Raw genomic sequence first — 15,609 nt, 5'->3', positions numbered from 1 at the left:
GCTGCGGAAAGAACCGCTGAGTGAACGCATTGCAGCTCTTTCCGCAGCACTTTTAAGAGAAGGTTCACGGAGTTTTCCTCTGCGGACTTTCTATTAACATTATATCTACAGGAAAGCCGCCGTAGATATAATTGACATGCTGCGATTTGCAAAGCCGCAACAGCTTTGCAAATCGCAGCATGTCCACACTGCGTTTTTTTCTGCAAAGTGGGCATGGGATTCGCATGAATCCCATCCCCTTTGCTTGCACTGTAAAACGCCGCGGTTTTTCCTGCAGGCGAATCGTGGCGCCTTAAAGAGTATGTATGGATCTCTTGGACATGATACCACGATCACATGGAGACCAGGTGAACTTGTGTCTTCTATAGTAAAATGGGTTATCTCTAAGAACACCCATCTCAATGCCCTGATAAAGAGATGGCATGACATGGTAGCGCTGTGTGCCCAGGGTATAAACCTGGATAAGGAGGTATATACTGTGTGGTATACAGGAAAGCACCCAGGCTGAAGCCCCTTCTATAGAGGTGGTGATGGGAGGCCAGACTGTGGGCAACTCTGAGGTCTTAAAACATTATAGAGGATATTAATAGGATCTTGTACATGATTTTCTACCATACAAGGCATGAAAAAAGTTGCAATTTTTTGTGCACGTTTGGGTCACATCAGCCATGACCTGACGTGGATTTCGGTGCAAGCGCACGGTCTGGTTGGAAGCGCACCCTCTGGTGTTGCAGGGATTACCAAAATAATCCCCCAATTTTTTTTACCCATTAATTCATACAAAAATCCTAATTTGCAGAAGAAACTGGAAACGGCTATGTATAAAATCTTTTAATAAATTCTTTTTTTCTTTCTCTTACAGTCATGACAGGGAACACAGAAAATAGACTTGTGAGTTGACAACATAAATTATCTAGGTCAATGACCCCTCTGATCCAACAAGATGCAATGTAATCATTATTGCAATTCCGTCACCCGGACAGTGGGTGGCGCTAGTAACCAGCATCTTGTGAATACAGAGGGGCAGTAACATACAACTCTTTTAGCAGTTACAGACTTTAACATTAGAAAAGTGTCCTGTACGAGTGGAACGTCATCGGTGAGCGTTTCCACTGTGAGATGCTCCTTCTTTAGGGGGAAGGGGATTCCAACTATCCCATTAGCTTAGCTAAATCTCATTTCACTAGATATTCACAGAATCCATCCAAGGAATGTATTGGAGTGTTATCGGAGAGGTTGTAGTGTGCGGTATTGTCCTCGCCATCTCTGATGCAATGGGTTTGCATCTGGAAACTTGCGTTAATGTTCATGCCCATTTATCAGTCACCCAGGGGTTTAGTCAGTGCCAGGCTCCTCCCGACAGTCTCAGCAGAAGACAAGCATGAGGAGCACGTCCGAAAGGTGATGTAATAGCAGGAATGAGTGACATATTATGACCAGGATCTTGACAGCAGTGGTTTAGCCCTTAGAAGATCCCCCTCACCAGTGTACTGATCCTGCACCTCCTGGGACTAGATGATAGAGATGTGGACGGGAAGCAGCGGATACGCCCCCATGAAGAGGGCAGGGAATGGTGCGGGTTAAGGTCGTTTAGTAGCGTCCAGCCTTGGCATCGCCTATTGCACCCCAGACGTCAAAAACAAACTCATCGGGGAATGCAAAGTCCCCTAGTGTGCGGTCCAAGGCCTGGGAGAAGTCGTCAGGGTTCTGCTTATCCATGCCTAGCTCCACCATGGTGCCAGCTGCAGGAGAGAGCATAAAGAGGTCACATTACTGCAGAATATCTGGCACCGATTTCACATTCACTTATCTAATTACAAAAATTAAAGAAAATTATGGATCAGGGAAGAAAAGAAACACAAAGCAGTAATAACATGGAGATGTTCTGTGCAGATGCCATGTGGAGCCGACAGTTTAACCATCAGGGACCATTTACTACTACTACATTATAGAGCAGCATGTGCGCCAACCTCGCCACATAACTGCTCCCTCCATTCACTGCTGCACAGATGGGTCCTAGCATGTGATCAGATACTAAATCTGTACTATATAACGTCACAAACAGGTACATTAAGGAACAGATCTGCTTAGTGACTACCTTACTAAATCCATCTTCTGTCTCAGGCTGCTTGTGTTGTCCCTCTCTCATGCTATACACTGCAGCTCTATGTGTTCGGTTTGGCTGCTGTGTATAAGCATAAGCCCACCATAAGTTCAGCAGTAAGCAGAGGTGTAAGTAGAAGCTCTTGGGCCCTGATGCAAAAGCTGTAACAGGGGCCCCCCCATATATCATGTGCCATGTATAATACAATAATAACATCCTGTCATGAGACCTATACTATCTCTAATACTATAGGGCCTGGTAGCAACTGCTACCTCTGCACCCCATATAGTTACACCCCTGGCATAGAGTACAAAAAGAGAAAAACATGGCCCACACATCCCAGTCTTATACATTGATCTAGGCTTTTCAGCAAATTTTACAATACCGACCATGAGGTTCTTAGTATACATATTGATCAAGGTGTATAAGCCCACTAGCCACTTCATGGCGACCTCTTTATAGTGGTTCCCTACTGTACTGGGCGCGGCGCTGCACAGCGACCCCCACAACCGCAACACAGCACACTCAGGGCGAGCGACCCAGTAGTCCGGCAACACCCCTGCCACCAGACCAAGCCCCCAGGAGTGTTGCCGGACCACTGGGTCGCTCGCCCTGCGTGTGCTGTGCTAACGCTTTTGTCACTGTGGTATAACAAAATTTTTATTTTTATTTATTTTTTTAAATGTAGATTATGAGCCCCATATAGGGATCACAATGTACATTTTTTCCCCCATCAGTAAGTCTATGTAGAATGGAAGGAAACACGGGGAGAACATACAAACTCCTTGCAGATGTTGTTCCTGGCGGGATTCAAACTCAGGACTCCAGCACTGCAAGGCTACAGTGAGCCACCATAGAAATTTTAGTGAACATCAGTTCACTATGTACAGAGGTCATAACCTCACCTAAGTCACTGTCTCTGATCCCCATATAACTCTCCAGTAGGTCGTCCACTTTCTGTATGGCTTTCTCCTCAATAACCGAAACCTGTATGCAAAAAAAGGAAATAGGTATTAGAGGAGTCAACCTGCATCACCCCCCAAATGTAGCCCCATATATTACAAACATAGCACACTCAATGTTATTAACTTCCCTTGGTATGCCCCTTCACCAACACCCAGAGAATACTAAGAGAACACAAACGTACCTCTCTGACCAGCTCCTCTACGGTCGGAGCCCCCTTGGCTCTTAGACGTAATGTTCCTCTACCTGATGATATGCCAGCACTATTAGCGGAGGAGCTGGAGCGCTGACCAATCATGTCTGTGAAGGAAGAAAAAACACAGTCAGAATGTGCAGACTATCACACCTTCTTAAAGCAGACACGTATCCTTATCTGTGCACTTTACACTGATTTACTGCTGCTTATCTTTACTACAGGGGCTACCGTTTTACACTGTCATATATCACTGAGTAGCAGAGAGAGCCAGCAGGCATTTATACTAGACAGCAGAAACTAGAGGCCGGAGGCCAAGAAAGATGCGCCAAAATGTGTCCCCCTTCTACCCAAGCTGTCACAAGCGAAGGCACTGCCATACAATTTTGCCACAAGTCTGAACCACTGTAATGACCGCTATGGACTAAGATGTGACTGTGTGGGCAGAACGATCATTTATACCCACCAGCTAGCTCACAACATTCTGTACTTAAAGGGGTTCTCCAAATTTTAATATTGATAGTCTATCCTTAAGATAGGTCCAACAGCTAAGAACCCCGTAGATCATCAGTTCGGGAACACTGCGGCTCCCAGTGTTTACATGCCAGAAGCCACGCTCCTAATTTGCTGCATGATTTATAAGGCCTTGTTCACATCTGCAGTTGGATTCCGTCCAGGGGAGTCCGCACGAGGAAGAAACAGAATACCGAACACAACTGCAAGCGCTGTGCAGTGAAAGCACAGGGACCCCATAGACTATAATGGGGTCTGTGTGCTTGCCGCCACATCTCCGCAGGGCTCATGTGGACAAGAAAGTAGCTCACCATCTACTTTCCTGTCCGCATGATTATTTTGGGCAGCACAAGGCAAACACACAGACCCCATTATAGTCTATGAGGTCCGTGTGTTTTTACTGCACAGCGCTTGCAGTTGCATTCAGTATTCCATTCGGGGGGTCCCCATGCAGACTCCCCCGGACGCAATACCAACCACAGATGTGAACGAGGTGTAACTGTGGGTTTTGGTGCGGCAGAGATTTCACATTGAAGTTTATGGGCAGTGCTGCAATATCAGGACCATCCACTAAGAATTGTACAATGAGTGATCAGCGCTACCTATCATGTTGGGAGCCATGCAACAGATCTGCAGACTGTTTCAGCTATCGCTAGACTATCAATATTAGAGTCTGGACAATCCTGCAGGCTCACTGCAGTAAATGCAATGGGTATGTGGAGGTACAGGGGGCACACAGACATCATCCATGTGGGGGCTGTGCTGTTTTTCCACAGACCAGTTGCTGCGAACTGTTGAGGAACAGAGTTGCTTTCCATTACAATGATCTTTTGCCAGATGATCTTTCATTTAATAGTTATTCAGCCATCAGCCTACTTCTATTTAATGTGTACAGCCACCTTACGGCACCCTTCACATGGATTGTACAGTTTAACCTCCTCCTAACCTTGCAGTTTTTTTCTGCTCCCTGGCCATGTGCAGTGAAGCCATCAGCATAGCGGAAAGCTTGTCTACTCTTCTTACATCTGTACAGTGTGCACAGGAGGTTGGAGCTAGTACACGCACATGTGCAAGGTTTCAGAAGCCATACCTGTAACGTTTGGCTATAGATCACTCCACAATGGGCAGCTTCAAGCACTGATGCTGTCCCTATTCAGTGCAGTGGACCTATCCGGGTGGCAGTAATAATTTTAAAGAATTTTTTTTTTTTGGGGGGGGATGAAAGCATGCCTGCCCAGCATTTCAGCAGCACTGTGGTGGGGGCTTAATCCATGTGACTGTAAAGACTTCAGCTTCTGCGGGTCATGTATATGGCATGTGACTGCTGACGTGACTGACTGGCTATAGCAGTCACATGCTAGCCCCTTGTACACAAAGAAGGAGAGTACTGAAGGAGCATCAGGAAAAAGAAATGGTGACTAGTCTTTCTTTGTGGTTTTATAACATTTGCAGCTACACATTTACTATACAGTAACTACTATGGGAGTGTGGACTACAATTGGTCTGAATTGCCCATTACTGGCTTTTCTGTCCTTGCCACATTCATGTGATGCCAAAACCTGTGAATATAGATATACCATTTATTAGCTTACCAAAGGCTTTCCTAGGTTCGCACAATTTTATGGTAAAGGCTCTTCCTCGGGGCAGTTCCTTCAATGTCCGGGCCACCTCAAAGTGACGGCTGCCCACCAGATTCTTCCCGTTGATGGATTCGATCATATCTCCGACACTGATGAGCTGCATCCTGTGTATAATACTGCCTTCCTTGATACGCTGAAGACACAGAACTCACAGTTTAGGAAACCCCCGGTAAGACACACAAGAGACTGAACGAATCTTATTATACTACCTTGATAAAGGCATAACCGGCGCCATTATCTGTGATGGTAAGGCCAAGTGAGTCCTCAGACTTGTAAACCTCAAGCTCCTTTTTCTGGCCACGTATGTGAGCGAAGATGAAGTCCTCCAGGCCTATCTGACCGCCCAGAAGCTTGTCCATGTCCAGACGGTGAGTATTCAGTGTGCAGAACATAACCTGAGAGTCCCAGACCGAGACAGAGTGTAAGTATTAGACAATGGTGCCTTGGCGAGCGCAGGGAAGACGCAGGCTGTGCTTCTTTTGCACAGTCACTTCCTTGCAGCCAGGAGAAACCATAATTATACGTTAGACTCGTGTGCAACTGCTGTCACTGCCTACACTACAGTGATACCAGAGGAAAGCAGAATGATTGCTTACACCACAAACACAACTTATTTACGGCACAAACAGCGACGGCCATCATTACACAGGATGACTTGTTGTGGTAAATAAAACCCATCTTCCATCCCATAATATCAATGACCTCCAGCTTCCTTTGTACGATGGGAGACAAGACTCATTTATGAAGTTCCTGGATCTTATAGACATCCATTTAGGTTTTTCCAGTCCCTGTTAACCAGTTCTAGACCACACCGGACACGTACTCACCTCACTAGTAGGAATATTGAATGCCTCTGCTATCTTAGCGTACAACTCCTTCACGTTGCTGAACCCTTCAATCCTCCCTGTAGGGCTGCCATGAGCCAGCTGGGCATGGAAAACCAGACGTGGTCGTAGAGCAGGGGCAGGGGGTGGCAGGCCTGGGATCTGTGGTGAGATGGAGCTGCCAGAGACACTACCAGCATGAGATACTCCCAAAGCAGTGCGCTCGCCCACATCGTCCTCCTCCATCAGCGGAGAAGCCTTCTTTCTTCGACCAAGGCCCAGCGGCATCGGGACTAGTTTGTAATGGACAATCCTTAATAGACTGGGGGGAGAAAAAACGGAAGACAAAATAAATTTATGTCCATCTGAGGCCGAGAAGGTCTCTCCGTCTAGAATATAGATAAATTAGACTCTTCTTTAAGGAGAGTACCACAAATAACACTTATACTGTGATTGCTAGAAACGGGACCACCGGGACCTCTACTGATCAAGAAGATTGGGGGTCCAAGTTCTGGTCACCGAGGGGGATGAAGGGTGGTCATACATGTACTGACATGTCACATATCTCTATGTGACATGTGAAGAGAAGCCAAGTACAGTAGCCAGCCATCTATAGCCCCAGAGAGATGAATGAACCAGTCCAGACACTTGGTCACAAATCTATTGAAAGAGAAGGACTTGGGCCCCTACCCTCATGACTGATGGAGAACCCAAGGGCCAGACCCCAAGTGATCAGACAGGTATTATTTTGTGGATAGCAAACAAGTGTCGTTTGTGGTACAATGTGACTATCATTACAATCTCCACACACTCTCTCACCCAGCATAGATTTCCTAGAATCCCTAAGGTACATTTGGGGTTTATCATTGCACGGTTTAAACACGTTCCCATCAGGAGTCTGGGACAGCTGGGTGACAAACTCTGTGGGAGCAGAGCCCGGGCATTTGTTGCTAACCAGCTTTCCTGAAAACAGATAAAACTAAATTGGTCATACGCCTTAGGTAGCTGCCGGACAAAACCTATCCCTAACCCCGTACACATGCACAGTATGGTCAGCAAGGGAGAGGACGCAGAAAAAGAACTGAGACCCCAATACACATTGGGTGGTTTACCAGCCTGACGAAACCAGTGGGTATAGGTAACATGTATATGGCGGATGACTGACAGCTAGATCGCTAATATCAATGGCGAGAGTACAAGCTGACAATTAAGTTAATACTGGAGTACACGGTGTTACTTTTGTTACATACTGACATATGGAATAATGCTGAACTTTGCTAAAGGTCAGAAAATTTCCTGACAGCTGAAAATTTAGAGAGAGGCCGAGTTATTACATATGTATTTATTGCAGGCGGTAACACTCGCCCAAAATGTGTCAGCAGAAAAGAAATAGGAAATGAAACTGATGTCCAATGTACAAGATCTAAGAGACAGGCAGATAGGAGACATGGCGAGGCAAGAATTACATACATAGGATATTGGAGATGGACACTGTACATAGATACTATACAGGGATAGATACTATAGATACTATACACGGATATTAAATAGATATTAGATACATAGACCGATAGATAATGGTACTGTATATACATATGAGAGGAATAGATATTACAGATGGATATTGTAGATATGAGATATAAAGATTGATATTGTAGACAGATAAATAGGAGATAGATATTAGATATATAGATGGATATGATAGAGACAGATAGATAGATAGATAGATAGATAGATAGATAGATAGATAGATAGATAGATAGATAGATAGATGAACATATAAGATTGCAAGGATTTCAGATTTGTGTAAGGGCACATTCACACTACCATTGTGAACATCTACTGTTCTCATCCGTCATGGGATGAGAGCAACGGACTTTCATAGTGATAGACTGTAGTCACAGGACATAGACAGAGCCCCCTCCGTGTGTGTCCGTTCCTGGTGACTCTGAGGTAAATAATATGACAGACACTTTCTTTCTTTCTTCTGTCAGTTTTAGTTACTTTTGTAACAGAAGTCCGGCATGTGTGATAGAAAGCTTCCATCATGGTTTTTACATGGGTGTGAAGGCAGATGGACACCAGACAGAGGGGGCGCTGTCTGCATTCTATGGCTAATGGATTCTGTGATGGATGAGAGCAACAGACATTAATAACAGTAGTGTGACCTCCCCTGAGGATGCCGTATACATACAACACACTGATACAAATCTGTTATACAGCCTACAGGGTTCTGCTTTCTATGATTGATGGCGTTAAGTGGATAAGCCTGTTAATATTAAAGCTTGTATCACTATGATCACATCTGCGTCAGGGGTCCGTCTGTCAGAAAAGTCCTGTAATATACAACACCATGACAACATAACAGATACCTAAAGGACTACATTACGGTCTATGGGACACCTCAGGATCCATGTTGTGTCTCATTAGATGGACTGTTTAACCAAAGCTACAATGGATCAGAAGAACAGAGACAGGGACGCAGATGTGGCTGCCCCATAAGGATGGAGAAAAGTTGGGTGTCACTCTAATGTCCCTTGTCCTGAACAGCAAATCTGCTGAGTTATGGTGTGACAATGAGATGTATGACTGCAAAGACTGGCAAAGCTGAGTGATATCCCCTGTAATGGTCATCCTGCTCACCCGACACCCTGAACAGCAGGAACGCTTAGTCTTGCAGATACATGAGACATATCATGACATAACAAGACAGATCTATCATGGAGGAGTCTGAATACAACACATACTATACACAGAACCATGAATGTACCATACACTAATGTACCATGGAATAAGTAATACTGTGAGCTATACACACACTGCACAATAATACTAGTGTACAATGAGTATATAGCTATATATACACACACACTGCACAATAATACCAGTGTACAATGAGTATATAGCTATATATACACACACTGCACAATAATACTAGTGTACAATGAGTATATAGCTATAGACACACACTGCACAATAATACCAGTGTACAGTGAGTATATAGCTATATACACACAATGCACAATAATACCAGTGTACAGTGAGTACACTCACTGGCCACTTTATTAGGTACACCTGTCCAACTGCTCGTTAACACTTAATTTCTAATCAGCCAATCACATGGCGGCAACTCAGTGCATTTAGGCATGTAGACATGGTCAAGACAATCTCCTGCAGTTCAACCCGAGCATCAGTATGGGGAAGAAAGGTGATTTGAGTGCCTTTGAACGTGGCATGGTTGTTGGTGCCAGAAGGGCTGGTCTGAGTATTTCAGAAACTGCTGATCTACTGGGATTTTCACGCACAACCATCTCTAGGGTTTAAAGAGAATGGTCCGAAAAAGAAAAAACATCCAGTGAGCGGCAGTTCTGTGGGCGGAAATGCGTTGTTGATGCCAGAGGTCAGAGGAGAATGGCCAGACTGGTTCGAGCTGATAGAAAGGCAACAGTGACTCAAATAGCCACCCGTTACAACCAAGATAGCCAGAAGAGCATCTCTGAACGCACAGTACGTCGAACTTTGAGGCAGATGGGCTACAGCAGCAGAAGACCACACCGGGTGCCACTCCTTTCAGCTAAGAACAGGAAACTGAGGCTACAATTTGCACAAGCTCATCGAAATTGGACAATTGAAGATTGGAAAAACGTTGCCTGGTCTGATGAGTCTCGATTTCTGCTGCGACATTCGGATGGTAGGGTCAGAATTTGGCGTCAACAACATGAAAGCATGGATCCATCCTGCCTTGTATCAACGGTTCAGGCTGGTGGTGGTGGTGTCATGGTGTGGGGAATATTTTCTTGGCACTCTTTGGGCCCCTTGGTACCAATTGAGCATCGTTGCAACGCCAAAGCCTACCTGAGTATTGTTGCTGACCATGTCCATCCCTTTATGACCACAATGTATCCAACATCTGATGGCTACTTTCAGCAGGATAATGCGCCATGTCATAAAGCTGGAATCATCTCAGACTGGTTTCTTGAACATGACAATGAGTTCACTGTACTCCAATGGCCTCCACAGTCACCAGATCTCAATCCAATAGAGCATCTTTGGGATGTGGTGGAACGGGAGATTCGCATCATGGATGTGCAGCCGACAAATCTGCGGCAACTGTGTGATGCCATCATGTCAATATGGACCAAAATCTCTGAGGAATGCTTCCAGCACCTTGTTGTATCTATGCCACGAAGAATTGAGGCAGTTCTGAAGGCAAAAGGGGGTCCAACCCGTTACTAGCATGGTGTACCTAATAAAGTGGCCGGTGAGTGTATATAGCTATATACACACACTGCACAATGATATCAATGCACAATGAGTATACAGCTATATACACTGCACGATACCAGTGCACAATGAGTATACAGCTATATACACTGCACAATGATACCAGTGCACAATGAGTATATAACTATATACACTGCACAATAATACCAGTGCACAATGAGTATAGCTATATATATATATATACATACACTGCACAATGAGTATATAGCTATATACACACACTGCACAATGAGTATATAGCTATATATATATACACTGCACAATAATACCAGTGCACAATGAGTATAGCTATATATATACATACACTGCACAATGAGTATATAGCTATATACACACACTGCACAATGAGTATATAGCTATATATATATATATACACTGCACAATAATACCAGTGCACAATGAGTATATAACTATATACACTGCACAATAATACCAGTGCACAATGAGTATAGCTATATATATATATATACATACACTGCACAATGAGTATATAGCTATATACACACACTGCACAATGAGTATATAGCTATATATATATACACTGCACAATAATACCAGTGCACAATGAGTATAGCTATATATATACATACACTGCACAATGAGTATATAGCTATATACACACACTGCACAATGAGTATATAGCTATATATATATATATACACTGCACAATAATACCAGTGCACAATGAGTATATAGCTATATATATATATATATACATACACTGCACAATGAGTATATAGCTATATACACACACTGCACAATAATACTAGTGTACAATGAGTATATAGCTATATATATATATACATACACTGCACAATGAGTATATAGCTATATACACACACTGCACAAAAATACTAGTGCACAATGAGTATACAGCCATATACACACACTGCACAATGAGTGTGAGCACAATAAATCACTACACGATTGTATATAACAGTGCGTATGTGAGCCATTCAGCGAGAGGCCCATACAGGACATACACTGACAGCCCACGTACCTTCTTCCTCCCCGCTCTCCTGTCACCGGTGAGATTTCCGCGTTTCCGCCTGTGTCTGTCGCTTCCCGGTACCGCTTCCGGTTTCGGTGACTCTCCCCACATTAGTCAGAGTGGGCGTGGCGACAAGTGAAACTGTGCGAAACGAGGGCCAATCATAGACGCCAGCGAGACTGAAGTGGGCGTGGTAACGTCAAGGCGTTCTGTGCCGCACGAGCTACTGTCAATAAAGCTTGTTTGGAAGACACTGGTAGTTTAGCCGGTCGCTATGGTGATTATGAAGGAGCTAGAGGCAGGGTGGCAGCTGCCGCCATCTTATTGTTTGGATAGTTGTGGGTTTGGTTGTGTAGTTTAGAAATGGCAGCTCCATGGTCTGAGTGTGGAATATGGAAAAAATATCAAGTGCTATTAATGATGCAATTAAATATGATGTGAGAAAGACTCTTTAGTAACTGGTCACTCCCATTGTCCATCCAGCTGGGCAGTCCAGGGGCTGCTACACCCAGGCCCAATAGCCAAGGGGGGCCCATACATATTACTGCTATTACCCCTGTCCTTTGGTGCACTAAAGTGAGAAGATTTATGATGCTCAGCCTTCCACTGCCAGAAAGGAGAACATTAACCAGCACAAATTGCCGCCTGAGGGAGGGCACTGACCACATGAGAATGATGCATAGATATACTGTGATTAAAGGCGTTTTCTGGCTCCAAATTCATTTGTCCCCAGACAAAAAAGATACTGATGACCTGTCCATGGGATATGTTGTGATTATGTGATGTGTCAGAGCTGTTCTCCGTGCACCAGAAGCTACTAGTGGACATGGAGCACATACAACTCCACTTCTCTGCAGGTCATAGGAGCAGCCCTGCAATTCCCTGCAACCTCCGCTTTGCACCAGGGTCCAGGAGCCATTAGTGACATTCCTGGTGTACATCATCCAATCATGTAGGGAAGAGAAGGGACCATAAGCGGTTACAGCATATTTCTGGTACCTGGTTGTCATAATATACATTATTCTGCCACCTATGGGCAACTATACGGGTTGGAATGTAGAAAAATCCAGCAATTCGAGCAGTAGATAAATAAAATCTTCAAACTTTATTTCATCATATAATAAAAACTTGATCCATGTTCATGAAGACGCAGTGACGGCACGGTTTGGAATGCGTAGTTGCCAACATGTCAGAATCTGGTTATTTTGGCTGGCATATGTCTACAGATATACACTGTAGAGGTGGCACTGGAGAACTGCAGCTCTGTTCCCATTCACTTAAAGAGGACCTCATAAATGTGCAATATTATATTCCGCTCGAAAGCTGACAGTGCGCCAATTCAGCTTACTGTCGCCTTTCCTGGTATGCACCCTGGAGGGAGTTTCTGCACCGATATCCCTCCACTGTCAGAAGGGTGGACCTTATAGTCTAGTGTCAACTCTGAGTTGTCAGGGTTGCCTCCCCATGATTGTACTGCTCCATAAACTTGTACAGTAAGGGGGGAGGCCTTCCTCACAACTCAGCCATGACTCTAGACTTTAAGGAGTAGGAGCTCCTAGTACCTTTGAGTCCAAGGATGCAGCAGCAGTGAAGCAAGCTGTACACTCACTGGATTCAGCTGTACATGGTTCATGACTCTCTTTTCTGGCAGACTAAACTTCTGAAAACAGGTGAACAGTGAGGGTCATTGGGGTTGCAACTCTAGTGTCCCTAAACCCAATACCATAAGAACATGCTGCTGCTTTAAGGGCCTCAAACCACTCACATCTACCACTCAAGACATAGTACAAAAAATGAAAAACTTCAGACTTAGCTAGTAACTTAGAAGCTGCGGCACAAATTGGGATGTGATTACTATGTGAGGGGCACCAACAGAGGATGGGGATGACGGGAAGCTTTTTTTTTTTTTTTTTTTTTTTAATGTAGAGCCCCACACAGAGTTCACAATGTACATTTTCCCTATCAGTATGTCTTTTTTGGAATATGGGATGGAAATCCATGCAAACACAGGGAGAACATACAAACTCCTTGCAGATGGTTTTTTGCCCTTGGTGGGATTTAAACACCAGGACTCCAGCGCTGCAAGGCTGTAGTGCTCACAACTGAGCCACCGTGTGGCCCCGGGGATGACGAGAGGCTTGTGTGAACAGACATGTTGGGAACAATTCTTTATGGCAATCAGGATCAGGAAAGTTTTGTTTCCCAGAATGGTCAGGTGATCTTACCTCAAGGAGAGTTGGGAAAGATGTTAGACCACTAGTGCAACTTTTTTAGGAGGGCACTCTTTTGATCATGCCCCAAATTTTTGTGACTGCTCTTTACTTCCTTTACGTTCTGTTTTATCCTTTGAAAGGACCAAACCTTCACTGTCTAAAGGCTGGGTTCTCATCCTGTGGTACCTCAATGGGTGCATCTTATGGCTTTAGGGGGTCATTACACTTTTAATAAGTACAGCACAGTTTTTGACCATCCTGAGATGTAAGGGCTAGTTCACACAGGGCAAGTTGGCAGCGGATTTTGAGGCGGAATCCACCTCAAAATCGACTGCTCCCAATGACTACAATGGGAGCTGCTCGCTTCTTTTTTTCCGCTAGCTAGTAGCGGAAAAAAGAAGTGAGCAGCCCTATCTTGCCGCGGATTTCGCAGCTGAATCAGCCATGGTGTCCGTGGTGCGAAGCTCCGGCCCATTCATTTGGGCCTAATCCATCGGGGAATGCCGCGACGGGATGCCAGTGCACTGCACCGGCATCCCATCGCGGCAGCTGTGATGTAATGTATACATGCGGAACCCCGTGTGAACTAGCTCTAACACCCTCTATCAGACTCGTGTCCTAACTACATGCCAGTCTCTGGCTAGATGAAAGTCAGTATACAGGTATTAGGCTTCAGGCCTAGCAAAAAAATGTCACCAGGCCAGAGTAGCAAGTTACTGGAAGAACCTTTATAACAATACTCAGAGTACCCAGAGGCTGTTATTTAGTTGGTGCTAACTAGAACTTATCCACCACAATGGTTTATAGATAGGCACCAACAGATGGTATGCTTCAATATACAGTATATCTTTCCATACAGACTGATAGAAGTTGTCTTACAATTCCTACCGGTATGTATGTCATCCATGGTCTTCTACAAGCATCTTCTATTTCAGTAGTAGATGTTCTTAAGAACTCAGGGAAGTCAAAGTGGAAGGAACGCCCCCTCTGACAGTACAGAGCTTTGGATGAACACTGTCGGGGGCACGTTCCTCACAGTCCAGCTAGCCTGTTCGGAACGCCCTTTTAACAGTGAAGAGATATCGGTAACAGTATTGATATCTCTTTTCCTCGGGTAAATAAAGGGAAAGCCAGCAATGTGTTGAATTCAGCGCACTGTCAGCATTCTAGCGGTATATAAAACCGCATGTGCCCAAGGATATGAAAGGTCCTCTTCAAGTTACGTTCCATGTATATTAGGAAGTGATTTAGACCCCCCGAGTATAATGATAGCAGCGGTAGTGGCTGTCACTGGGCTCCTAATGTCCCGGGCCCTGTGGCAGCTGCCTCTGCTGCTATGGCGGTAATTACGCCATTGCTATAAGTCTTTAATAAAACTTTTAGATTGTTAAAAAAAAATAAGGAGTTCTCTTCATCAAAAGATTGTCTCCTCACTTACAGATGGTAACATTATTCTGGAGTTCCATACTAGAATAGCCCAGTTATAATTGTCTTGTCTGAATGTATGTATATTTAGCTGGTTCACCCAGATGGAAGGAAATCCTCAGTCCACCACGCCAATCCGTTGAGTGCTAACTATGGAGGGTTATGTTGGGGGGTGTTTTAGGGTGTAGACTGTTCATGAAATTGCACTGTGCAGGATATACAGGATGCACACCTCCATGGGTTGCACGTCTGTATTCAGGCTTTTTCAGCAAGACAATGCTTCCTGCCCATGGTGAGGAACATCCTGGAAAGGTTCCAAAAACACTACAGGAGACTTAGCTACACACACAATACATCTCCATTCTGCCACAATATGGAACAAGCCATTCAAGTAAATATTCTACAAGTAAGATAAAGAAGAACATTAGGTAATTTGTGCACAAAGGCAAATGAGATTTA

General features: G+C 44.5%; 1 protein-coding gene across 1 annotated transcript; it reads right to left on the bottom strand.

Annotated features, from left to right (window-relative positions):
• Positions 1-816: 816 nt before the first annotated feature.
• Positions 817-11,631, bottom strand: GIPC1 (GIPC PDZ domain containing family member 1). The gene is made up of 7 exons (XM_075272789.1): positions 11,518-11,631; positions 6,241-6,559; positions 5,623-5,808; positions 5,366-5,546; positions 3,252-3,367; positions 3,010-3,091; positions 817-1,742 (listed from the first exon to the last, which is right to left on the bottom strand). Exons 2-7 carry the CDS (start codon positions 6,523-6,525, stop codon positions 1,591-1,593), a joined length of 1,002 nt encoding a protein of 333 aa, XP_075128890.1. The 5' UTR covers positions 6,526-6,559; positions 11,518-11,631; the 3' UTR covers positions 817-1,590.
• Positions 11,632-15,609: the final 3,978 nt, after the last annotated feature.

This window comes from Leptodactylus fuscus, chromosome 5 (genome assembly GCF_031893055.1).
Source record: "Leptodactylus fuscus isolate aLepFus1 chromosome 5, aLepFus1.hap2, whole genome shotgun sequence".
Lineage (NCBI taxonomy): Eukaryota > Metazoa > Chordata > Amphibia > Anura > Leptodactylidae > Leptodactylus > Leptodactylus fuscus.
This window is presented reverse-complemented; position numbering and strand designations above follow the sequence as displayed.

Excerpts from the sequence above, each read along its gene's own strand:
- GIPC1 (XM_075272789.1), bottom strand. The coding sequence starts at position 6,525 with ATGCCGCTGGGCCTTGGTCGAAGAAAGAAGGCTTCTCCGCTGATGGAG. Across the intron at positions 5,809-6,240 it reads TCAATATTCCTACTAGTGAG|GTTATGTTCTGCACACTGAA; the intron begins GTGAGTACGTGT and ends TGGGACTCTCAG. Across the intron at positions 3,092-3,251 it reads TAGAGGAGCTGGTCAGAGAG|GTTTCGGTTATTGAGGAGAA; the intron begins GTACGTTTGTGT and ends TTTTGCATACAG.